This window comes from Mus caroli, chromosome 6 (genome assembly GCF_900094665.2).
Source record: "Mus caroli chromosome 6, CAROLI_EIJ_v1.1, whole genome shotgun sequence".
Classification (NCBI taxonomy): Eukaryota; Metazoa; Chordata; class Mammalia; order Rodentia; family Muridae; genus Mus; species Mus caroli.
The window spans coordinates 4,948,792-4,975,524 of NC_034575.1; the positions used below are offsets into that span (position 1 = coordinate 4,948,792).

Here is a 26,733-nt window from a genome sequence, read left to right on the forward strand (position 1 = left end):
GAGCCAGAGAGGACTGAAGATACCAAGGCAACAAGGCCTCCTAAACACAGCAGGACAGATGCATATATGAACTCACAGAGATTTATGGCAGTGGTTGCATGGCCTTCACAGGTCTAGGCTCAATGGGGTCTCAGCACTGAGGCAAAGGGGGCATGGGCCCACATCCCTAACCCAGGGCTATCTCCAGTTGATAGCTTCTCACAAATGAATAATTGGTTTTCTCCAAGGAAGTCGACCTGCATAACCAAACCACTCTCGAGACCAGGCCCCGTGCTCAGCAGTGGATGGCCAACACAAAACGAACTCAAAGGATTTTTGGAGGCTCTTTGTCTCACAGTGCTTTGTCAAGACTTTCCCGTACCCCTTCCTAAGTCTTTTGAGGATCTATTATGGTTTCTAATTTTGCATTTTTAATGGAATTTCTTTGTGTGGGAACGTGGTGTCTCCACCATGGAAGTGTTTCATGGGCTTTTTCTTTGGTTCTGTTTTTTTGTTTGTTTGGTCCTTTTCTGGTTTGTTTTTATTTCACCTAATTATTATTATTTAGATGTCTGGTTTTATCCTAGTGAGATAGAAAAAAGGGGGTGCCTGGATTTGGGTGGGTGGAGAGTTGGGAGAGGGTGAAGGCGAGGGAGGAGAGACCATGATCAGAATGTACTGTATTAAAAATATTTCATCGTAAATAAAAAAAAAAGAAAGACCAAAGCATCCTTAAATCTCTTTATGCAATTCATCTGTCTTGAGAAATATCCCTTATTTCAATGTCAGCAGACACCAGTCAGGAGCCAGTGTCTAAGTGACAATGGTTGTCTCACAATCACAGCTGGGGTGAGAATTTGAAAAGATGGATGGAGAGACAGAACGGTGGTTGAATAAACAGAGCCAATCAACTGTGAAGTGTTACCAATTCCTAAAGTCATATTTCACAGGATGGGAATAACATAGCTCAATTAATGAACATGGAAATTTCCGTTCAAAGATATGATGAAGAGCTCAAAGGGCCCATTTCTTTTAGGGCTGCTCAATACCACATGACATTTGTGGCCATTTAGATTTGGAGGTTCCTATCAGTGTCTTCTACTCATCTTGCTTAATGATCAGGTTGAAGGTGAGGCAGAATTTGACAGCTGTGATAATTTTATTATACCTGGAACTTCTAAAAAAATATGCTCAAAAGCACTGATCAAGATATAAATCAGTCGTCTGAGCCTAGTTTCCCTGCTAGACAGAGACTATTCTAACTCCCTAAGAACCAAGCAATAATCCAGAATGTTTTTAAAGAAATCCTAATCTTCAGAATGAAAAATACCAGTTTTCTATTCAGTCGCTCTTCTGACAGATTAAATGAGAGTGTATGGACAGATATAGGACTCCAGACATACAATGAGTGTGAATGTTACTATCAGAGAGACCTGCAGAACCTCCTAACCCCACATCAGGGCTGGTGCTTCCTGCATAAATCTCACTGGGGAAGCTTTTCTGAGAATTAACAGATAACAATTCAATCATTTTAGAAAGTACAATTTAAAACTGTTTATCAGTCCTCTATGACAGAGAAAATCATGGGTTTTTTTCCTTTTTTTTTAAACAGCAATTTTGCTGTAATCTTTCTGGAATAGTGACTCTCACTAGTCATTTATAAACCCAGTTGGACACAAGAATGACAATCTATATACATTACATGTTATTTCTACTACTACTCGAAGTTCTGTGGAAAAGAATGGATTCAGAGAAAACTCTTTTTGACTTGAATAGAAGCAACTTACAGTTATGTAAAGCTATTGGGACTGAGGGCACAGTGGATTTATTCTTCCTGTTTGAGATTAAATAAAACCCACATTCTATTTCAAGTATCAAAATAGATTATCATTAAAAAATAAAAGTAAATAGTATGTGATAGATTCCCCAAAACATAACAGTTTTAAACATAAAAATGCTAGGTTAACATATCAGGAGCCAACTGTCTTCATTTATACGGAATTCTAGAAGATGGTAAAAACTGCAACTAATTCATCATGGAAAATAAAAGTGCTAGCTGTCATCTGAGCTGGTAACCAAGAAGAGGGTGAGATGTATAGCTATGACAGACTTGGAGAGAAACTAGGCAGGCCAAAGACAGTAAGGAGAAAATCATATTACTGGAATATAGTGACTTTCCAATGATCTATAATCTAAGATGACACTTCCTTCAGGAGCTTCCAAAAGAGGCACAGGCCAATGGAACAGACTGGTTGGGGGCTGTGGGGAGGGGTAGTTACCATGAGCTCCAGACACCCCTGATGTTGTAGCCAAAAGCACAATGTGATGGAAACACAGAAGTAATGAATTCCTCCAAAACCTTCCAGCAGCTGAGGGACTGACAGATGCTCTGTTTGAAAATGAGCTTAATAAATGACAACATTCTTTTTAAACCTAGAATCTGATGGTTCCAACTCGATACAGTCTGGAGGTTTGTATACTGTCATCCATGAAACTCTAGAAACTGGGCTTGCCCCAGAGGCCACCTAATACCCAGATGTCTTAGGAAGAAAAGCCAGATAGTTTGGCAAAATGAAAACTCTTCACAGACCAGCACACAATTAAATAATTCATTTTTGTTCAGAGTCCTCTTTGAAACTCGATTAAGCAACTTTTCCCTCAAACAATTAGACAAATATTCTATGCATAGATTCAATACTTCTCCATAAGGAAGTTGGCCTTAAAAAAATCTATTTTAAGCTAACATATTAGTTCTTTCAGTTTTATAAAATACTGGTTGTCCAATCCATACCAAAATGTTCTTATAAGACTTAGATAAGAGAACTTTTGTGAGTTGCTATGTGTAGATCCCTTCTGATCAATGACTCCTTGGTTGTCTTTCTGTCAAGAGTTTTGTTTTTAGTCAATAGTGGGGATAAACTTCATTCAGTAACACACACACACACAGCATTTGTTTATTATACAATTGGGATTCCAAGATGTACACTCTCTTGCTTCTGTTTTCAAGGGAACTTAAACCCATGAATTTACCAACTCACCCATTTGAAGGGCTGTGTATGCTGAGTGTAATGGGAACACAGCAAAGCCAGCAAAGGCTCCTTCGGGTGCTGTGGCTCCAAATGGCAGCTTAGAATTCTACAGGAATGACCGAAGAATGAAGGGGAGCGCTCCGGTATTGGGCAGGGTATTCAAGGATATGGAGAAGAGCACCATTTCTAGTAAGGCTTCATATTTCATGAATACCTAACCTGTGCAGGTAACAGGCAGGGGCTGAGTGTCGCTCCAGAGGAATGAAGGAACAATGGTGGTAAGTCAGTGCATGGTGCAGAGTCTGGACATGCAAGGCGGCTGAGAAAGAGGCATAGGAAGCTTTGACCCAGGAATACAGCCAGCTCATGGTAGAGAATGAGGGCTAGTGTTACGTGGAGGATGCCAGTCCCTTACAGAGGTCCATACTGAGGAAGCTGCTACTCATGAAACAGCAGTATGGGCGAAAGGAGAAAACCAATTCAACAAATACTTTAGATGTAGGATAATTAGAAACTGGAGACCCCCTACAAGTGGCAAATGACTCCTTGCTGCCAGGAGCTGAGAAATGAAACAGAACAGGATGTGACAGAAATGTCCTTAAGCTGCCTTGTCATTTTGGGGTGTGTATGTAAATATGTTTACCTCATTTGTACAAAAATATTCCCAAACTTTTAAAGATGCAAACACACTGTAAGCATTTGTTTGCTGAAATTTCAATCCTTCTTGCCAAGAAATCTAACTAAAAACAGAAATAATATGAAAGCTGTGAAGGTGTGTCAAGGAAAAAAGGCCCAGGCACTACTGTTTAATTTCCTAGGCCATCCATTTATAAAGTCAGAATTATATCCAACTGCCTTTTTTTTTTTTTTTTCAAAGACTCTGCGTTTGGAAGTTTTTTTTTTTTTTTTCCCCAAAGACACTGCCTTTGGAAATAGATTATAGCAAAGAAGAACAAATGATCCTGAGAAAAGAGAGGTGGGCTGTTGTTCACACTATAACAAAAGGCAACATTTACATGAAATGGACAAAGAACCCCAGCATCTCCAGGCAGTGAGGGGACAGGTAGGAAGAAACTTTGTCATAGCCACTTTGAACATCACTTGTGCCTTGTGTTGGAAGAAGCTGGGTCATGGAAGAAGGCACAGGGGTGACATCATACCTAGAGACTCATCCAGCAACTTATCTGACAGCCCATAACATCAAGCAGCCTTCCTCTAGTTTGCTATGAGGGGGCAACTCAAGGCTGTGGACCCTTCCAGCCAGACCCCTACATAGGAGGGTTTATTTAGCATGTGTTTCCCTGGATGTCAGATTTTTCTCTTGGAGACTCAGTAATAAACACAGTGACGAACACAACAGTTAACGCACACCAAGCACAAGCACTACAATGTGCTAAGTGCCTCCTGTGAATCATGCTCTGGAATCTGTCATCCTGTGTGGGGAGCCACAGTCTGCAAAGCGCGGCTTAGCATGGCTACTGAGTTCAGTACCCTGCCCTGCATTTTATGCTGAGAATGAGCCTTCTGGTTTGGGGCTTAGGAGCCATGGTACCCTTGGATTTCTATTTATTGTTTCGTAAATAAAGAGACTGGACACTGTTTGAGAACAGTCAGGTTCTTAACCCCACAAGGCTGGCCATTTTCATGTCTCTAAAATGGGGTTATATTTGGGTTATATCCAAAGTGAAGGAGGGCTCACCCATGGAAACCTGAGGCACCATGAGAGGGATGCTCTGTAAGCCGACCAGTGTGCAGCCAGGATGCCTGGATTCCGAGGCAAGCTGTACAGCCTTAACTAGTTTTGTTCCTGTGTGTGCCTGTCTCCTCACTGGCACAATGTCGATAATAACAACAATCTCTTGGTTTGTTCATTAACCAAGGATTAAGTAAGTATATACTAGCAAATAGCTTGGGACAGTGTCAGGCACGAAGACTTCACTGTGTGTTTACTAAGTAATAATAATAATACCAAGTGCACTGTATTAACGCTATTGTATATCTAATGATAACAAAGGCTTTGGCATTTTTCAGTCAAAGAACTAAGTTATGTGCATGGCCATCACTTCCCAGATTACATTTTTTTAAATCTTTTTTTTTGTATTTTCTTTTCTCTTTTCTTTTCTTTTCTTTTCTTTTCTTTTCTTTTCTTTTCTTTTTAAAACAAATCCTTGTGTCAAGGGCCGACTTTCAATAGATCGCAGCGAGGGAGCTGCTCTGCTTCTTATGAAACCCCGACCCAGAAGCAGGTCATCTACGAATAAGGTTTAGCGCCTCGTGCGTTCAGCGTGAAGGGCGAGAGGGCGGCCCCCTTTCAGGCCGCACCCGTTTCCCGAGACGAAAGGCTCTCCGCACCGGACCCCGATCCCAACGCCCAGCGCCCAGATTACATTCTTACATATCTATTTCTCTGTGCCATGCTGTCCAACACGACGTTCATTCTGTTTTCTTCCTGAAACGCTTTTCATAGCACTATCCATTGGTCAGGATATGCAGCAGGCAATTCCATGATGAGTAGGTGAAATGGAAGAGTCGGGCTTGTCATTGCACCTCCACTTCCATAGGCACATATGGGGCCACCGCATCTGCCCTTGGAAAGAAGCCTCTTGGTACTGCCAGTGACTGAGACAATTCCTAAGCACTGGCCTAATGAAGGCAAGCAGCTAGAAAACACGGCGGGCATGCGGAATTAAAACTTTCATTGCCTATCTTTGTGGTTTTCTTTCCTTTGTTCTGGGTGAGGGACAAGTATGAGCTGTTTGTATTTCCCTTACAGTCTCAGCTTTCCCTGCCTGCTTTAATGTCCTTGAGGCCCCAGACACAGAAATAGACCAGAATCATGAATCATCATCATTTTGGTTATATGCAGAGTCTCTCTCCCCCTCCCCCTGCCCCTCCCCCTGCCCCTCTCTCTGTGTAAATGAACTAGACAGCCTCAGAAAGGTGTACGTCGTGTTTTCTCTAGTTTTAAGATTCTACATTTTCTATAGCTAAATACAATTGTGAATATATATGACATGGCACAAAAGTGGAACTGTGTAGGATCACAAGGGGACAGATGGGAAGGAGGGGGGCAGAAAGGGGAGAGATTTGGGGAGGATGCACTCAAAGCACATTATATACTAAAATGCTCTTATAAAACTCAGTATCATATACAATGAATATATGATAGTTAAAATACTATTCAAAAAATGGAAAGAAAAACTATGGAGTTGAGTCTGAACTATGGGAGCATCTCTCTGGTCCTTTCTCTAATGCTCTCAGGTTTCATCCTGACACCGAATGGCCATGTATGGAATTAGAAATTTAAGGGATAAAGCCTGCACTGTTTTAAAGCATCACATGTCAAAATCAGATACACCTCTGCATTTGTATGAACTATTGTCTTGTTTTGTTTTGTTTTGTTTTTTGTTCTTTTGTTTTGTTTTTTTGGTGTTTTTGTTTTGCTTTGTTTTGTTTTGTGAGGCAGGGTTTGTCTTTGTAGCCCTGGCTGTCCTGGAACTCACTCTGTAGACCAGGCTGGCCTCCAATTCAGAAATCCGCCTGCCTCTGCCTCCCAAGTGCTGGGATTAAAGGTGTGTGCCACCACTGCCCGGCTGAACTGTTGTCTTAAGGACAGTTGAATATTGCACAACAGAAGACAGGGAGCAAACCAATTTCCTAATGTGAAACTTCTTACCATCAACAGCACAGGAGGTCCTCTCAGAAAATTGAAACTAGTGCTACCATATGAGCTACCAGTCCCTAGGTATCAGCCCAAAGGAGCTGCATTCAAAGAGACCTGGCTTAGAAGGTAAAATACATGAGTTTTTTTTTTTTTCCCCACAAGTAGAAGTGAATAAATCATCAAGTTCTTCCTGGTGTCATGCATGGCTACAAGCAGTGCTGGCAAGTTGTGGAGGGTCAGAGAGTGAGTGCTATCGCCTCTGTTGCGGTCACTCCACTCTGCCACAGTATTGTGAAATCAGCTACAGGCAGTAAAGAACACATGGAGAAAGGTATATATATCAATACCCTCCTACCCCTGATGAAGTCTTCCTCAACAACAGCAATAATAAAAGCAATAATATCTGTATGCAATGGGTATTATCGGCTTGCAAACACCAAAGACTCCTCTGACCAAGAGCTATGAATGAAATCACCTGATTTTTTCCCCCAGCCAACTAAGGAGGTAAGTGGACTCAGCAAGAGGAGAATGTCCTTGAGGAGGAAGGCAGATATGCTTTCCAGGTAAGTGCTCGCCCACCCCAGTGGCAGTACGTCATCTTCATGGGGGGAGCTTACCGATTTCAGAGCTTAATGAGCTAGAGAAAAATAATGTCACAGAGGAAGCCTGATTGCATTTAGTAGATGCAAAAATGAGACTTAGGCTTAAGTGTCCCCAGATGGTGTAGGCAGTGTGGGGAGCTTGACTCTAGGACACAGGCTCTATACTCCTTCCTGTTTGCAGTCAGGGGCAGCAGCCGCCAGCTCTGCCAGCGGTATCTCTTCTGAGGGTGTTAGTCTAGTCTTAGTGTAGCCCTCAAGCAGGGAGGGAGAAAAATCAATACAGAGACACCAAGGCCCTAAGGCCTCATCCTATGAGAGCCAGAGTTGAAAGCCAGCCCGTAATTATGAGTTCCCTTCCAAGTTGTGCCATGTGAAAATTTAGGCTTTTCCTGTGGCATTTTGGCAGCAAGATTCACTGTGCTTGGGGGACCGCAAATAACAACTGCTCCAGTCAGACATCTAAAGCAAAACAAACACAGGCACATACCAAAACGAACCAATGAACACTACAAACTATGAAACAGATACATTTTAAAAGAGTATTAACTTTATAAAAAGAATTTTCACCTCACTTCATAAAAGGGCTCAACCCACATGTAGAATTGTACAATGAGCAGAGGCAGAAGAGACAATGGAGTCAGGTGCCCCCCCCCTTTTTTTACAGGAACAAAGAAAAGCCCAGGAAGGCTAAGTTCTGCTTACTTAACATCGGCCCACTGTACAGACCAAACAAAAGATTACCTATTTAGTCAACCCTGGTTGCTGGTGGGGCTCAGACCTACTTGGGCTTTGAATGGAAGCACAAACTGGTTTTATCCACAGAGTGGAGATGCAAGGCATCCACTGAAGGCCTCTATCACAGGGCAAGGAGAAAGGGGAGTGGAGCAATCCTGTAATACTTAGAGGCTTGACTCCCCAGGGACCTGCCCTCAATTGCTAAAAGAGCCTGACCTCTGACAAGAACCAACGATTTCAGCAGTAATTAATAAAACTGTCAAATTAATTAACCCAAGTCTTTGTTCACAGGGGAAAAAAATGAAACATCTATTATCAATACTGCTGTTTATCAGTTGTAAACCAAACTCTTTGACTCAGACTGTCACCACTGGGACACAGGGTCACTATTGACCGGTGGCTCTAAGGAAGGTCCTACCTAGTAAACTGCCCATGCTTGTTAATAAGCCTTAGTGTACTGTGTCCTTTGATGACATGACCAGTGGATTAACAGGGCTCTACAACCTAATGGTATTTCTAACGGAGACAGACAGGTCTAAGAATCCCACCCTGTATCACTCACAGTTCCCAGAATGCCTTTCAGAGATCCTTTTGAATTACTGTAATGAAACACTGAGCTAATGCTGCAGGATTTAATTAAACTATTTAGTAAATGGCTCAGGTTAAGGCAGTGGTTCCTGCACCCTTGTCTACAAAGGCTGAGTCCTATAAATGCCCACATATACATTTCCATACTATCTCTTTAGAGGCTTCAGAACTATTTTCTTACACCTAGGCTAGCTTTTATTCCATTTAGAATAATTACCTCCCATCCCATTTCTGACGTTCAAGAAAAACAAGACACTTAATTGACCACAGAGGCTCTCAAGGGCACAGACTTCAGAGGCTCTGCTGGGCTCCCAGCTTCAGCTGATGTAATCTGCTACGAGAAGCTGGGTTCTATTTTTAAATCCTACCCTCTTACTCTGCCTTCAAAGGGCACATATATCACACACTAACCTCACTCATAAAATACCGCGTGGTACTAGGGTGAACCATGATGTGAGGAGGAGCCTCCTATAGTACAGGGACAAGCAGCCCCACCTACATAAATCCACCCTTGGGCTCCTACTAGGTAGCCTGGAGAGTGGCTCCATGCAGCCCTGACTCTCCATATATCTCTTTTCTCCGAGTCATTTTGACAAGGAGCTGATGACTCGCAGGGTTCTTGCAGAGGGCTAGGAGCAAGCTTTCATCTCTGAGTCCTCAGTTCCCTGACAGGAACACTTAGTCACAACTCCTAATGTTGATGTGCGGAGCCATCTCCAGCCCCTGGGCTTCAGAAAGTGCCAGATCATTTGCTTTGTTTAATGTGAAACTTTCATTCACCAGTTCTGTCTTGCTCACTTGTGACTGTGCTGTATAAAAAGTTTCAAGACATTTGGGAAATGCTGGTGGTGGTGGTGGTGGGGGGGGGGATTAATCCAATGTTGGAGGTGAAAATTCCCTTCCAATTTGACTTTCATTTATGTTTATTCTGCTTTGTAATCAAAGTGACGCTTTACTGAGTCTACCAGAGGTCAGAACAGTGTGTTTCTCTCTGGTCTTCATCCTGCCAGGACCCAGGAGTGCCATGTTTTATTTAGTTTCTACTCTTCTGCTCCCTGTTCTAACATTGACATCTGACTGAGTTGTGAACACAAATTTTGTAACACCCATCCCCTTTTCAACATTTTTTCCACTCCCTCCTTACAGATTTGTATGTGTGTGTTTATTTGGTACTTTTGAATGGAGTCGGTCAGGTCTAAGAATCCCAACATATATCACTCACAGATCCTAGAAGGCCTAGAATATGTGTGTGTGTGTGTGTGTGTGTGTGTGCGCACACTCATGTGCGCATGTGCATGTGTGTCTGTGTATCTATATCTCCTTCTCTAGTCTTGCTTGTTTCTCAGGCCACGTTGCTTAGGCACCTCTGTCTCTACGCTTACATCACTTGATGCTGCTTCTAGGTGTTCTATTGCTTCTACCTCGGGCCTTTGCCCACGTTGACTCCTCAGCTAACCACTGCTGTTTCCCACCCCTCTGTCCAGGTCCTTCCTATTTGTCTTGGTTTCTTTTCTGTTGACAAAAGCAACTGAATGGCGGATGGGTTTATTTTAGCTTATTGTTCAAGGCACAGCCTATCATAACAGCAAATCAAGGCGGCAGGAGCTTGAAGTAGCTGGTCATATTGCTCTCACAGTCAGAAGAAAATCGTCTGCTCTCTCAACTCTCCCTCTTTTTTTTCATTCACTCCAGGCCCCAAGCCATGCAATGGTTCAGTCTACAATTAAGATGGGTCTTCTCACATCAATGAATGTAATTAAGATAACATTATCTTCTCAGGCTCAGCCCAGAGACCAGCTCCTCGGTGATTTTAGACGTCAAGTTGACAAACATGAACTACCATACTATTATTCATTCTTTCTTTTTGTTGGGGGGAGGGGTGTAGCCTCATCTGGGATGCCCTGTCTAGATTTTTTATTTATAGTACTATTTCAACTCAGATGACCATTCAACACACTGCCTCCTCTTCACTTGTCTTATGCCCAAATGATCACACGAGACAGGAGCTACACTCCTCTGTGCTAACCGGCATGTAACTGGGCTTCAATATCATTTGTTGAATATGCAAATGAATGAATGGACACATTCTGAAAATTCCAAAGAGGGGGTCATAACCATGAGAGTAAAAATTAGAACTTTGTCTCCTCTAGAATATGTGAAGTCAACCAAACTTAAAGTCCTGGCTTTATCAGCTGAACTGTGGAGGAGGAGATAGAGCTGAGGAGATAATGCCTTAATAGACACACCTTGAGTCTTTGAGGCAAGTGACTTAGGTAACACATTCCTGGGAGATAAACAGAGACTCTAAGATGGAATCTCACCTGCACAGGACACTAAAGCTAACTTAGAGTTAACCTGCAAATACACTGTAGCAGAACCGAAAACTTGCATTTTAGAGCATTCCAGAGGCAGCAGCAAACCACACAGTCCTGCTTTTTGTTTTTACCTGAGCAATCACATATGCCGATTTCCAAGGCACCAGAAGGTCACCTACATGCAATGGGGATGGTGAGTGATCTAAGGAGAGGCCCTCTGGCCCCTTAGACTCTGCCTGGAAGACTTGCCATGGAAGTGCCAACTTGGGGCTGGGCACAGGACTGACTCTGGGGTTAGGCTCTGGAGAGAACCAATGCAGTTTCCTGTTCTCCTCGAGTCAAGAATAACCAGAATTACGCTTGAAGATCACTCTTCTCTCAAAAATATTCTATCCCCAAGCCCAAGTTCACCACATCCAGCTATTAAATTGAATCCAGCACACACAGGATGAGGGGGCAGGCACAGCTTCAGCTACTACTCCGCAGTAAAGGATTCAAAATAAAAACCAAAGCTACCCATATTTTCCAGGATGGAGATTGATGACATTAAATGATGGCAAATGTTTCTATGTTCAAACCAAATGACGAAGAACTTGGTTTCTGTTTCAGTCTTAAACAGCTAGCAACCACCTCCCACCAAACAAAACCAGATAAACACAAACACCCACGAAATTCTTCGGCCTTCCAGAATAATTGTTTTCTTGTCCTGGCACACTGGAGGGACCCAGAAACTCTGCACTGAACAAAGGGCTCGCAAGCAGGTGTTACTACAGAACTGCCTGTGCCACTTCTAGGTATACTGTTTGACTTCCTTTGTCTCTTGGTGGGGAAATTATATTTCAAAGATTCTGGCTTCCATTTCCTTGTTTGACCGCAGGTTAGCTACCTACCATGGGTCTTTCTACAAAAGAAAAAAAAAATGTGTGTTGATGATGGTAAACATCAAGGCTGCACTAAATAAATAAAACATCCTCAGCAATGTGCTCTGTAGTCAGGTTTTTTTTTTTCTCTCTCTCTCTCATTCTTTCTTTTTCCTAATATCAATTCCACCCCCATTATCCTCAATCCCCAAAGAAAATACTAATGACAAAATAAATGACTGGCCTAATTACGAAGTCAGAAAACTTGCAAAACAGCCTGGGCTCACCAGCATCTAGTTACCGAACCATAAACACTTGATTTGTTTACTACCATGACGTCTGATTTTCTTCTCTTTCAAAGGATGAATGAGTTCCATTACATCCTCTTGGAAGATGAGATAAACTTCACAGTCTCACCTCTGCCTGGGCAGCCAGCCTGCCTTTCAGAGAAGGCTTATGCTGACATGGAGAAAAAAAGGAGAGAAAATGAGGCTGGTTCCCTTTACAGGGAGGGAGTCTGAACTACAAACCAAGAGAAAACTTCGACAGGAATTTCTGTTCCTCCAGTACCTAGGTCAAGAAGCAGTGACCACTGTCTTGAACAAGAGAAGCTCTTTTGGTCTGTTCCTTGACTCCCGGCTCAACCTTCTGCATACCAGCCAGGGCTCCAGGTTCATAGTTCCAAAGTGATGTCCCTAAAAAGGAATCTAAGCCTTTTAAACAACATTTCTAATTATGAATGGATCAGTTGAAGTGACTAAGGGAGTTGACACAATATTATGCCAAGCCTAACATTTGGCCCCTTTTTTCTTTCATGCCCTAAAACACACTCAGTTGCCCAAACAAAGAACTACCAAGATTGTACACAACCACTACAGAATCAGGCCACATGTTCACATGTTCAGTGTACGGCTGCCACCCTGTGGTAGGTTGGATTCCTGTGGACAAAAGGCTCCAACTGGCTACATTAACACAATGTAATTTTTCTTTTTTCTTTTTTAAGGAACTGAAGACTATTATTCCTCGGGAAAATTAAACAGAATATTCACTTTCTTTTGCTCTAATGTTGCTCAGAGAAATTTCTGAAGGGATCAATAGCAGGTAGAGTCAATACCATTCTAGCTAACCACACAACTATATCCCAGAGCCTCTGAATATGTCATAAAAGAACTGTTATTGTTTTACTGGTTTCAACATGAATCATCAATTAGAAAGACTTGTGAAACAGCCTAGTCTCACTTTCTAGATGTATGTGCTCTGGATTTTTAGTTATGCATGAAGAGACATATACAAGTGACAACCTTATAAAAAAAAGTGCGCATTATATGAAAATCTGACTTCAATTAAAACCAGCTACAAAATCCCAGCAATTTCCAGCTGTCTCCTCTCTTATCCTTAGAGAATTATATATCACATTAATTGCTATTCTGTCACATTTTTAAAAAATGTCAGCAATGGTTAATTGTATCCTTGGTGCTTTTGAATTATGTCTGCTTTACCAGAGGGATTCAAATCACACTTGGTTGCCTTCTAGCAAGGTGGCCATTTTGACAACCCTCAGAAAACTTCCTACCTTCCTGAACTTCTCCATTTGCTTGTAGAGGTCTGGATCAAGTTCCTGAGACACGTCCTTCATCCATAACAACGCCCCTCTATATTCTGTCCTGTACTGCTCCATGCGGTTCACTGTCAGCCAGGTATCAGAGATGGCCCGATGTCTAAAAGTTTCTACTTCTTGGTGAAATCGGCACAAAGGGTTTCTCAAGGCCAACCTGTACAAGAGGGCATAGCTATCATCATAAAACAAAGGGAAAGAGCAGTTCCAAATTCTGACATTCTGCACGCATCATAAACCCATGAACTTAGACCACTGTCTAGAACGCACATGTCTTGTCAGGAGACAGATACTAATCAAAATGTGTGTGAAGGTGGGATCATCCAGAGATTGCCCACATTCTGATCCTTTCATTTTTAGTGAACTGGACCATTGGGAAGCACTCCATTTGTGTTGCTGGGCTGCCTCAGGCCTGGACAGTATTTATTTGAAGTTGCAACAAGCCTGTGTCAGTGAAGGATAGTCACAGCATGGCCACTCCTGCTTCCATTCCTGGCTACTCTCTGTCTCTTCTGTTGCTGAATTTTGGGCCCCGTGTGGAGGGTGGAATGGGATAGGCATGACTTGGGGTATCCTTGACCTGGCCACTTTTATTACATGTCAATCAAAACCTACAATTTGTTCTCATGGAAACAAGACTGAGGCATAGACTTTTTCTTAAATGAGTTGGGAAAGAAGAAAACCACAGTTACTGAGGGTCTACAGTGTATCAGTTTTATCAGATAGGCTATATGATTCCATTGTCACAAATACAAGAAACCAGGGGTGGTGGTATACAGCTTAATCCAGGCAGAGGACAGGCATGTTAGAAGTTCAAGGTTGTCCTCAGCACACCTAGGCTACCTGAGATCCTGGCTTAAAAGACAGAGAGGGAAAGAGAGAAAAGGAAGAAAGGGAGGGAGGGAGGAAGAGAGGGTCAGAGCTTCAACTCAGTGGTTCAGGATTTGCCGAGCACTGGCAAAAACCTGGGTTCCTTCTCAAGCATTGCCAGTAAACAAACAGCACGCCAAAATGAATGTATACTGTACAAGTGTAAAATTATTATGACTATTGGCCATAAAAACTGTCATTTATATGTATAAAAAGAAAAGCATATCATAACTTTAGATAAAATATTTATTTGGGTTACAAAAGACTGCTCCTTCCATATTTGAAACCAGCGAAGCAATGTCAGATGGCTTACATTTTGAAAACATTCTTTTTTCAAGCACTTGGTTTTATTTTGAGTTATCTCTGTTGTGGTGTGTGTCTGTGTGTGAATGTAGGTGCTCTTGGAGGCAAAAGATGTCCGATTCCCTGAAGTTGGAGATATAGGTGGTTATGAGCCACCTGGTGGTAAGAATCAAACTTGATACACACTCTGAGCCACTAAACTGTCACGCCAGTCACATAAAACATATTCTCTATGAAGTTTCAGAACAAAGGTGAAAACATTCAACACAAGATAAATTATTTCAGATCCCATCTGCATGCAAAATTACTGAGCCAAAGGGAACAGCGGTATTGGTAAGGTAAGCTGAAGTGAGATTCTGGTAGCTGCATTTGTGTCTCCAATGCCTTATAGGTCTGCAGTACTCTGAAATTATAAATGCTGCAATAAATCCTAAGAAAAAGAAATATCTTTTCCTGTTTTGCCCAGGTTTCCTGTCACCTATAGGTATTGTTTTAAATGTAGATCACATCTATGATAGCAGCTTGTCCACACTGTCCTCCCTAGATGTTAGAAGTCTTCTAAAAAAAAAGTCATGTCTCTATGCCTTGAAATAAGTTTAGTTTTCATTTAATATGAGCTTTACATCCAGCATAACATGTGGCAGATGCAAAGCATCACTGGTGTGAAGGTTTATAGCATGGCGGATGTCTATTTGAAGATAAACAGTCCTCAGATGGCTCCCAGAGGATGCTGCTCACATTCTGACTCCTTTTCTCTTCCTTTAGATTTTGTCCACTTTCCTACATTTGGTGATGATGAATACTGTGAATAAACTACTCTCAACCCCTTGGAATGCAGGACATTATGCAGATACCATAAAGTTACAATAACATGAAGTTTGAAAATTAAAAAAGGCATATACAAAACCTCATCTCTGCCACCACCCCATATAAATCAGAATGGTGAGAGTCCATTCACTGGAGTATAAGAAAAGAGGTCTAGATCAAAGAAAGCTATTCTTCCTAACTGGAAAGATCATCCTTCAATGCAGGCTTGAATCACCTTTTCCCTTATGAAAATCTACCCAGTGTGAATAGTTAATAAAATAACTAAAGGGCGACACCAAGATATTTATTCTTAGTAGGGAAAGTTGAATATTAGAGGGCCTAGACCTGAACTCTGTCCTTAGCACCCAGGGTGCTGCCTGTAACTCCAGCTCATAGGGTGTTGGATGTCATTTTCTGACCCCACATAACACACACACACATACACACACACACACACACCACCCTTAAAACAAAAAAATCAAGGAGGCTCAGGCTAAGTATATCAGAGCATTGCCCAGGTAACAGAATCCTGGATTTCACACAATGAAAATCTAAACAATTACCATTATTTAATAAAACATCAAGTTGTTAAGTTATTACCACTCACTGTAACATACAAAGTCTATCTGCTGTGGCGCTGTTTGTGCTAAAAACATATTCAGCAGGACTGGAAAGTTGGCTTACCAGTTAAGAGCAAATACAGCTCACAGAAGACCAAGTTTGGTTCTTAGGCCCCATGTCAGTGGCTCACAACTACCTGTAACTTCAGTTCCCCCTGGCCTGAACCCTCCCCTGGCCTCTGTAGTCACCTGTCTGTGCACATACATACATAGGCACACACACACACACACACACACACAGTTAAAATAAATCTTAAAAAAAAACATTCTGGAATACTCTAAACCATGTTCACTCAACTAAGACTTCACATTCAGAGTGATTTTATGGGGTTTTCCTGCCTCCTTCACATTGAGGAGAATTAAGGTGTGACTTCATGTAGCTGGCAAGCAGCTGTGAAAGCAATGCCACTGTGGAAGAGGCCACCTTCCCAACGAGCTGGTCGCACCTCATTAAATCAGTGGAGACTGCTGTCTGGTAGTCTATGGTAGACACTTTCAAGCATTTGCATTGTTTTCTTGATTGTTTTTACTGGTGTGTGTGTGTGTGTGTGTGTGTGTGTGTGTGTGTGTGAGAGAGAGAGAGAGAGAGAGAGAGAGAGAGAGAGAGAGAGAGACAGGGAGAGAGAGATTGAGACAGAGACTGAGAGATTGAGGAAGAGAGAGAAAGAGAGGGGGTTTAAGAGAACAGTAACTTAAGGTGATATATGGATTCTTTGTGGGGTCATTTTGGTACACAGTCATACAGACTGTAACTGGATAGTCATAAGATAGAATCGTAAATGTGATTGATAATAGTTGCCCTCAATGTGATCTGGATTTTAACACTGTTTTTCATAGTTTTGGTACATAGGCACACTTAAACGTTTTCTCACTGAAATCAGTGAAACTTACAATCTAAACATAAGAACATTTATTCTCTGATTTGCCAGGAATCAATTATCCATATAATATTGAAAGAGGCTATGTGCACAAAAGAATTATCTACCAAGGGGTTATAATGCACCTGTTTTAGACCTTTTCTCTTTTTGGTTTATTTGTTTGTTTTAAGCATTAAAGGTACAATTCAAGATTTTAAGAAAATACTTTTTTAAAAAATTAAACTGTGGTAGAGAACAGCTGGCAATGGTAATATTCAATTATGACTGCTGCCACTGCATACAAGTCAGGGTCCAAATATAGCAAGAACCCGAGTGTCCAAGAATGGGGCCACTGAAACGCGTGTACGCACTGCCAGCCCTCCCTTTTTTAATGCCACCTTTCTTGGGGTTCCATAGGAATGCTCATGTGAGTTGCCAATCAATAGCTTGATCTTGGGTCACAGGGAGGTAAAGCAGTAGGGTAAATAGCAGGGGAGACAGGTAGACAACTGGAGTAAGTGAATTTCTGAAGCCTACATAATCTTGTTTTGTTGTTGTTGTTGGTTTTTTGTTTGTTTGTTTTTTGAGACAGGGTTTCTCTGTGTAGCCCTGGCTGTCCTGGAACTCACTCTGTAGACCAGGCTGGCTTCGAACTCAGAAATACACCTGCCTCTGCCTCCCAAGTGCTGGGATTAAAGGCGTGCACCACCACTGCCCGGCACCTACATAATCTTGGAAACTACCTGCAAAACTTTCTTTAGGTATAATTCTGCGTGATATTAATGGAGACATTTTCTTGGGCTTGTTAGTAGGGAAGGAGAGATTGAGTCTCTTCTCTCTAGCAGTAGCAGTGTGGCACAAATGCTCAGGACTGTTTTTTTTGTTGTTTGTTTGTTTGTTAAAAAAAAAAAAGGTCAGATACATTAGTTGAGGTTGTGTTTTGAAATTCATCAGCTCTGTCACAATTTCCTCTGTACTGGAGACTGTCAAACTTTCCTGTAGATCAGAATCAACTGTAGATCCATTTGAAATGAGGAGGTAGAGTTTGTAGGTGTGGGGGCAGGTCTAGATTCTGCTCTTAACAGGCTCCAAAGTGAAGCTCCTGGCCTTGGGCCTGTGGGGTGTGGTCCTACATCACTACCTCTGTGCCATTCATTAGCCCTCAGAGAGCAGAGTGGGAACTCTTCAAGCTGGTCTCATTAGCCTCTTGCTTTAATCAAATGCTTGAAAGGGGATCAGCCTGATTGTTATGAACAACTTGAAGGTCAAATGTAATCACTCACAAAGATTGGCATACATATTGCCTCCCACAGAGCAGAAGACAAACAAGATTAAATACCAGGGCAGAAAACAAATCCTTGCTGCTCTCTAAATCCGAGGGAAGTGGGGACCAGCTAAGTAGAGAGGAGCTCCTCAGGCTTAGGCTAAAGTGTTCTAGACAGTGCAACTTCCCCATAGGGAAGAAGCGGGTCCCAGATTCTCTGTGGGTCTCCCAAAACAGAGCTGCCAAGAAGGCCGCACACACCTTTGCTGGGAGGAAAAGCAGAGGGCCTTTCCCGTGGCTTGCATCATTTTTCCTGCTCGGGTTTTGTCTTGGAAGCCTTGGGATCGGAGAAACTTTCCCAGTTCATTTTCTTCTTGAGACAAGACTGGTGAAGAAAACAGGGAAAGAGGCGGTGAACAGTTGAGGATTTTTATGACCAAGAAAGTGAGGGAGACAACTTACAAGGCCCTCTTTCTTCTGGGGCAAAGATGGGAGGAAATTAAATCCAAGTGGCAGGCTGCAAGGTAAGTCCCTCCACCTCCCCCACCCAACCATTTTAAAGTCCATTCACAATAGGAGAGATCAAATTCACTCGAACACATCTGTCAGTGAGTTTGGTGCCCTGTAATCAGAACCAGAAAATGACCTCTGTACTGAAAATCGAGCCCACAATGTGCTGCCTCCAGCTGAAATGAAGGAGTTGGGTTTTTCAAGGCAGACAGACGGTGGGGACCTTTTGTGGCTGCCTAGAAAGCAGTGCTAGCTGCCTCCTATTACTCTCTCTTGCTGACTTCTGATCTCTGCTGCCTGAGTTACAGTCTGTCCTTTGTAAATCATCTCAAATCCCTCAACCATTAGGAAGCAAGTTGGTGTTGGAAGTGGGGACAGAAGATGTGTTAGGCCCCCAGGTAAACCAATTTTTAAACCAAATTTTAAAAATACAGAGCTGGAACCAAATCTGGATTGGCTCTACTTAAACTATTTTTAGAGCCAAGGGCAGATGGGGCAATTTAGTAAGACAGTGATTTGGCACATGCCTGCCACCGTCTACAGACTGATTTGGTAGAAAATGTAAAAAAGTCACGGAACTGTATGATCCTTTTGATATCACTCCTGTACCATGAGGAGTACTACTGAGTGCATTCTCAGGAGGTAACAAAGGAGTCACAAAAATGATCAGAGCCATTATTTATAATAGCAACATTTTTTTCTTTTCTAGAAACTGATTCAATATAACCCGAACATCCATGAAACCACCAGAAAGGACCCAAACATCCACCATCGTCAGAGCCACAAACACAGAAGTGTGCGTGCTTGCATCACAAGCACTCTACCATTGAGCTACATCACTGGTAACGTGTACGGTGTATGCGCACTAGTCACTGAGGCCAGAGAAGAAGGGTGGGTGTTCGGTTCTTCCACTTTGTGCCTTATTTCCTTGAGAAAAATCTCTTACTAAATATGGGACTAGGCTAGAGGTTAGAAAGCCCCAGAAATCCTCCCAATCCTACCTCCTAACCTCTCCCAATCTACCCAGCTGTAGGGTAACAGGTACACATGGACCATACCCAGCTTTCTGAGTCCTGGAATCTGAACTGAAGTCCTCTTATTAATTTATTTTCATGCTTTGCTTCCAAAACAATTGTTTTTTACTCACAGAACCATATTTTTAGTTCTATCCTCAACTTCCCAATCCTTCCACATCCTTTGGCCTCTACCTCCTACATGCTGAGGATATAGATGTGCATACATATATCATCTGTGTCTATAACCACATCTGAAGTGTCACTAGAATCCCTGTCCATTTTACAGCATGCAACAGCTCTGGTATAAGGGGGTTTATTTGGGGGAAGTGATGTAGCCCCTGATCATAACTCATCTCCTGCAGCCAGTTCTTCATGCACTGTATATGCACCATACTCAACAAAACTGTTTTCCACTGTGATCTGAAGGTTGAGTTATTTCACTAACCCATCAGGCTCCCTAATCTTCAACTTGCACCCCATTATTAGTATCAATCTCTCCAACAACTACACAAAGTTGGATAGGAATCACAAGTCTAAAGAACTCACTGCAGCTTGTCTACATGTGGCTACAGTTCTTGCGCTGCAGCAGAAAGACCTGTGGCAGGAGTTTGGAACCCATTTTTTAAAAAATGAGATAACCAATGTCTCTTTTCATACTTCTCTCTCAAGATCCAAATTCCCAAAGCCTGTTGTGATAAGGCATGCTTATAATCCCAGAGCTCAGGAAGTAGAGGCTGGGGGCTTGAGAGACTGAGGTCAGTCGAGGCTACAGAGAAGAGATCTGGTCTCAAAACTAATTAAAACCAAAACCAAACAAACTACCACCATGATTAACAACAAACAAAAATAACCAAATAAATAAAGTTCACAGAACCACCACAGATCCAAGCCTAGCTAAAGGCTTCCTCTGGCTGAGACATGGTCAGTCCCATTTTTTTTTCTGGACAGCAGTGCCCTTTGGGCTCATGAATTTGCCCTTGGCACAGTTGGGTGGCTGTCAGAGTGTGTGAGCATGGGCCTGTGTCTGTCTGTACCATGAGACTCTGCCTTCTTTGTCTTTTCTTTCTGTCCAGAATAGCAGAAAACCATATTTTCGTGGCACTAACTGAATGTTTGTGAAACTGTACTAGCTTTAACTTCTGCATTTTTTTGTTACTGCACACTGTATTTCATTTTAAATGCTTGTTTCATATCCATGCCATATTTTATGTAGTTTAAAAAATGTCTGTAAGATTTCCTTTTCAATGCTATATATATTTCTCTTCATTGACTAATATGAGGTTCTTCTAATTCAACCAACAACCTTTTGCTTTCCATGGAGAGCAACTTCCCATTTTTAGCTTCTAAAAGCAGCTGGCTACTGCGACTTCAAAACAAAACAAAACACCCTTAAAGACTCAAGTCACATTACAAACAAACACATTTAACTTTAGGCCAAAAGAAACCAGTCCAGAATACTAATACACACTTGGTGACACACGTCTTTCCCAAATAATCTAAGTAGATTGAAGCATCCTGGAATAATTTTTGGTCATTTCACACACTGAAGGATCAAACTGGTGGCAAACAGGCCTGGTTTCCTGTGCTGCCTCTGATTAATTGGCAGTGCTTTGCAGAGACCTTGAGATCCGTCAGAGTCAAGGTTGGCGATGGTCATTCTCATGCAACATTTATATTAGATAATTCAAAGTCTCCACTCGTTCAAAAGGTCCAATTAACTGGATCTTAAGATTTCACATAAAAACCCACTTACATTCCCTTGCCGGTTATATTTTCAGATGTGTCCTTTAAAGATAGAGAAGCAACTGAAGAGCTAGGAAACCAGGTTCTCTAACAGTCTTAATCAACTCTGCGTCCGTTTACAACTAATCCAGTCATGATGAAGACGACATAGGTTGTCCCCACCCCTCCAGAGTTCACATTCAAGTGGCAGGAGATAGAAAATGAAGCACACATAATCACAGACACAAGACACAAAAGGAAAAATGCCAGAGAAACCGAGTAGGACAGAGACTGCTTTAGAGTGGATAGCCAGGGAAGGCTGCAGCAGCAGCCAAGTTCTAAATGGCAAAGGGAGGCACTCTTAGTATTATTAGGGCATGGACGTTCCAAGCAGTAGAAACAGAGTGCAGCCAGGCAGTGGTGGCGCACACCTTTAATCCCAGCACTTGGGAGGCAGAGGCAGGCGGATTTCTGAGTTCCAGGCCAGCCTGATCTACAAAGTAAGTTCCAGGACAGCCAAGGCTACACAGAGAAACCTTGTCTCAAAAAACAAACAAGCAAATAAACAAACTAACAAACAACCGGGGGTGGGGGGTGGAGGTCTGGGGGCAAAACAAATGGGCCCAAGGGATGAGCTGGGGCTAGACTGTTCCTAATTTCCCAACTGTGATAAATTTTATATAGTGTTCTATAGAGCAAGTGTCAGTATGATCTAATCTACCATTAGTTAAATCTCGTTTGAAATAATGGTAGAATTAAAGGATACAGTATTCAGAATTATGACATACCCTTCCCTGGCTTCCTCTCCTCCTTTTTTTTTTTTTTGAACGGCTCAAGGTTCAAAACTAGAATATTAACATATATACAATCCTTTCAACAGTCCTTACTTGAATATTTACCAGATTTTCCATTATTGTTTGTTTGTTTGGTTGGTTGGTTGGTTTCAGAAGTTAGTCCTGGATCACACACATCAATGAGATAATCTCTTTCATTTCCTTCAAGCTCTGACAGTTCTTCAGACTCTAGCATTTTAAGACTTTGACGCTTTCTAAGAATAGCTGTTAGCTTACAGGGATTCTACTAGGTTCCTCCCAGGGACCTAGAAGTGGCTTATGCCATCACCTGCCACCATCACCTGGTAGGCAGCATTTAAAAGGATTGCCACCCACTCCTGCTTTCTCTGTTCCATGTGTTCCCCCTGCCAGCTTCTCTCTCTTCCCATTTCTGTCCTCTGTGCCCCATCCTCTTCTCTGTCCTCATGGCTCTGCTCCTATCTGCCTGCCTGTCAACATGTCTGCTTCTACCCCTTCTCTAGATTCTCACCCCCTACTTCCCCCAGATAAACCCCCTTAATACCACATCTGTTGTGTGGTGTAATTTCTCAGGGGGACACCTTGGCATGGGCCCATCAGATATAGAGTTCCCATACACATTACATTTCATAACAATATCCCTGAGTTATAAGAGGAAATATCAGTTGAGAAGTTGCCTCTATCAAATTGGCCTAGGGAGCATTTCTGTGACTAATGATTAATGTAGAAGGGTCAAGCCCACATTAATGTGGAAGTGGTACCACCCTTGGGCAGGTGGTCCTGGGTTCTACAAGAAAGCTAGCAGAACAGAAGCCAGAGAAAGGAGCATGGGGATAAGTAGCCTTTCCCTGGTATCTGCTTCAGCTCCAGTCTCCAGGCCTGTGCCCTGACTCCCCTTCATGACTATCTGTTTTATATGAACGAGACCCTTCTCCCAGTTGCTTTTGGTCTTAATATTTATCATAGCAACACAAACTAGACCAGGAAGGAAAGGACTTAATTTATCTTTCAGCTTACACCATGGCAGGTACTCATCCATCTGTCTACCTGTGCATCTATCTCCACAGGGACACAGACAGAAGTCATTTTCCTTACGGTTTACAGTTTATTACTATCATTACTTTGTTGGTCAAATTGTAGTGGCTTGCTTCTGTGTCCTTTAAGTCCCCATCCTTTCTCAAGGACTTTCTTAGGTTGTGGCCCTGCAAGGCAATCCAGGTTCATCTTCGATTTCCCTGTACTGGGCCTGAAATCAGTCATTTCCCCAAAGGAGTGGAAAAGTGTTTTTGAAAACAAGAACAGAGCAATAGGAACACTCAGTGCTATGGGCTCTTGGTGCCTCAAGATGCTTCAAGACAGGAAAGTGGCAATGCTCCAACCAGGGCACACATGCTCATTTGAGTTCCTTTCTGTGTGTGTTTATCTGCACAGGTTAATAGCAATGGCTTCATTAGACCCTGTTGACTTTTGACCAACCTGTGTAGATCTTGTCTACTAGACCTGCGATCTGAGGACCTGAAAGAAAGGGGTGGACTACAGTCCAATGCTGTAGATAATCTTACATCCATTTTACTGCACTGTTATACACAAATGTAACAAAGAAAGTGACAATCCAAGGAAGACTAAGATCAGAAAAACACAATCAGAAAAACGCGATCAGAAAAACATGTAAATAACGTCTAGCCAGCACACAGTAAACGTTAACAGAGCAGCCTTTTCCAGAACTTTCTCAGGACAGACCAGTGAAACACAATTGCCTGGCACATGCTATAGATTATATCTGGGAAAGCATGGAAACCATACAGAAGACCACATCCAGGTTTAGGGTATACTAACCAGATTGGGTCCTGTAGCTATGTTATCCAACAAGAATAAACATGTCTTATAAATTGAATTTAAATATTTGTCACGGGGGTACGAAATACTATCCCAGAACAATCCAAGGAACAAAAAGCACCTGATGTAAAACATCCTCTGCCTTTTCCTGGAGCCCCTCACAGCTCCCCAAGGCACTGCTCATGGTGGGTCTCTCTTTTGACCAGGTTCCAATACAACCCCTGTGTTTGCTCCTTCTTCCCTGATCTGCAGCTGCTTTTAAGCAGGCTCTCAACGACAGCACACTTAGTTGTTTAACCTTACGTAAAGTCGCTTTAGGAAGCTCACCCATTTACGTAGGATCAGTAAATGGATTATCTGCTCCTGTTCTTGTGTTTAGCCTTACTGTCCTCTTAAAAACACTTTCCTCTACATTAATGAGGTTAGTTCTCTTCTCATCGGCCCAGCTCAGTGATGTTATCTGCAGTGCAATTCAGCCAGTCAGTGACTGTCTGTATTCCACTCTGTCTGCCCCCACCCCGGTGTCTTGGTTTAGGTATTTTGTGAGTGTGTAAAATACACTATGGTTTTAAGAGTCAGACTCAATGTGCACTTTTTGAGGTAAAGCTACACCCCCACCTCCAGGAGGCCCTCTTCTTCCTCCTTCCTCCTCTTCTCAAGCACTCTCCACCACTGTTCGTTCAATTGGGATCTAATTCTTTTCACTTGTGGCTAATTTCTTGAATTTCTTCAGCACAATGTACATACTTTTTGTATTTTTTGTGTGTCCTTCTTTTTACATATTTATATTTTATCAATCCCACTTTTTCTGCATGAAAGGCAGCGAGTTATATGAATTTTATCTTGTTTTCTTTCATTTAGAATGCTACCTTTAAAATCAACCCATGTCTGTTCATAGAGATTTACCACATTTCTTTCTATGGCAGCCTCATAGCAACACTAACAAACTGGTGATTCTATTTCTAGTCTACCTTCAAAGTTGGGGTCTTGATCACTCTAAGCAGCAGAGAACTCTTCCCTTCCCTTCCCAACTGTGATGGCATGGCCTACCCACCAACTAATAGCCAGCCCCTGCTGCCACAACCAGAAGTCCACTGCATGGTCTCCTTAGAGAAAGTGCCAAAAAAGGGTGCTATATCTGCTATAGCTGGAGTTATGTGTGTTTATGGGCTGCCCAGTGTGAGTGCTGAGAACCAAACTCAGATCAGAGCCTCTGGAAGAATAACATGTGCTCTATGGCTGAGTCATTTCTCCAGCCCCAAGGTTGGGACATAATTTCAACTCCGAATATTATAAGATAACATAAGAAATGTTCATGGGGAAGTTCTGGTGACAAAATATATTCAGTGAATTAGCTAATTGTGCTTCCTGTCCCTATTTGCCATTTAAAGAAAACAAACAAAACAAAACAAAAACAAACAAAAACAGACATAAAATAACCAAAGAAATCAAATAAAAATTAACTCCTAATCAAAATTCCCAAGATATAAAATTCAAGGAATGTTTATAATGGAGCACGTGAAAGGCATGTCTGCATTCATGGATGGTTGAATGAAAAAAATCTTCCTAGTCTGATTCTTGCTTTGAAAAGAGCCTAAGTAAATCAACGGTATAATCATTCTTCCCACCTGAAATAACAAAGATGTGTCCCCCCCCCACCCCAAGTAGCACCTGAATTTATTAAATGATATGCTAAGGCAAAATATCCTGCTCTTTCTCACTACTGGCTCAATAGCACACTGAAACCATACTTACAACATATTCTCTTTTGATAGAGCACGATGGCTTTGGACAAGTCCAGACAGGTTCTCTGGATTGAGTGAAATAGCTGCAAGGAAACACAATACAGTGCTGTGAGACAGACAACAGTGCAAGAAAGATACGCGAACCAGTGAGTATGAAGGTGCAAGGAAGAACAGAAGCACAATACTTTATTTTCCTGCTGAAAGACATACATGGCTAAGTGTGTTTGGTGTCATCTGTACTGAAACATCCAGCGAATGATCAATGCCCTTAAATCTGTGCTCACTGAAACTGATCTTCTCTATGATCTATGGTAAGTTCTACAGAATAGATATTTCTCCCAGACTCTTGAAATAACAGATGAAAAATAAAACTTCAAGGAAGGGCCCAATGAGAGGGCTTGGTACAACAGAGAGCCAATATTCATTCTAACAAATTTGTTATCCTCAGCACTTACTGCCTTTTGCAAAAAATGGTGGCCTTGCAGGCTAAGTGTCATATTTAAATAAAGACTTTAACTTACTTTATGAACTCAATGTCTTTTACCATATATGTAAGCAACTGGATAAAGCAAACAAAAATCAACTGGCCAAATGTTGTCTATTAAGAAGACATCCGTTAAAATGGTACCAGACTAAGAACAAACACCACTACCTATTTCCCAACAATATCATAAAATACACTGTGAGATAACCTCATGCTAGACTATGACCATGATGAAGAAAACCAGGGAAACGGCAGGAGAACTATATTGAAAAGATTCTAACTAAACTTGAGTTCATTCTTGGTCATTGTGATAGTTAATCTTGGTTGTCCACTTGACTACATCTGGGATCAACTAAACTCCAAGTGGCTGGGCACACCTGTGAGGAACATTCTTGACTAGATCATTTGAGTTGAACACCCTATACCTGGGCCATACTTTTTGGTGGCATAAAAGGTCACAGGAGAAGAAAATTTTTGCTTTTTCCTGTTTGCCCTCATGT

At 42.1% G+C, this 26,733-nt stretch overlaps 1 protein-coding gene across 3 annotated transcripts in view; it reads right to left on the minus strand.

The window, feature by feature from the left end:
* The window catches only part of Ica1 (islet cell autoantigen 1), a 136,922-nt gene that overhangs the window by 82,805 nt on the left and 27,384 nt on the right, over positions 1-26,733 (minus strand). For all 3 annotated transcript variants that reach the window (XM_021164674.1, XM_021164673.2, XM_029478827.1), the window contains exons 4-6: positions 25,760-25,832; positions 18,370-18,493; positions 13,346-13,544 (exon numbers count right to left, since the gene is read on the minus strand). In XM_021164674.1, coding sequence (XP_021020333.1) covers positions 13,346-13,544; positions 18,370-18,493; positions 25,760-25,832 — 396 coding nt within the window. The remainder of the gene's footprint in view (positions 1-13,345; positions 13,545-18,369; positions 18,494-25,759; positions 25,833-26,733) is intronic.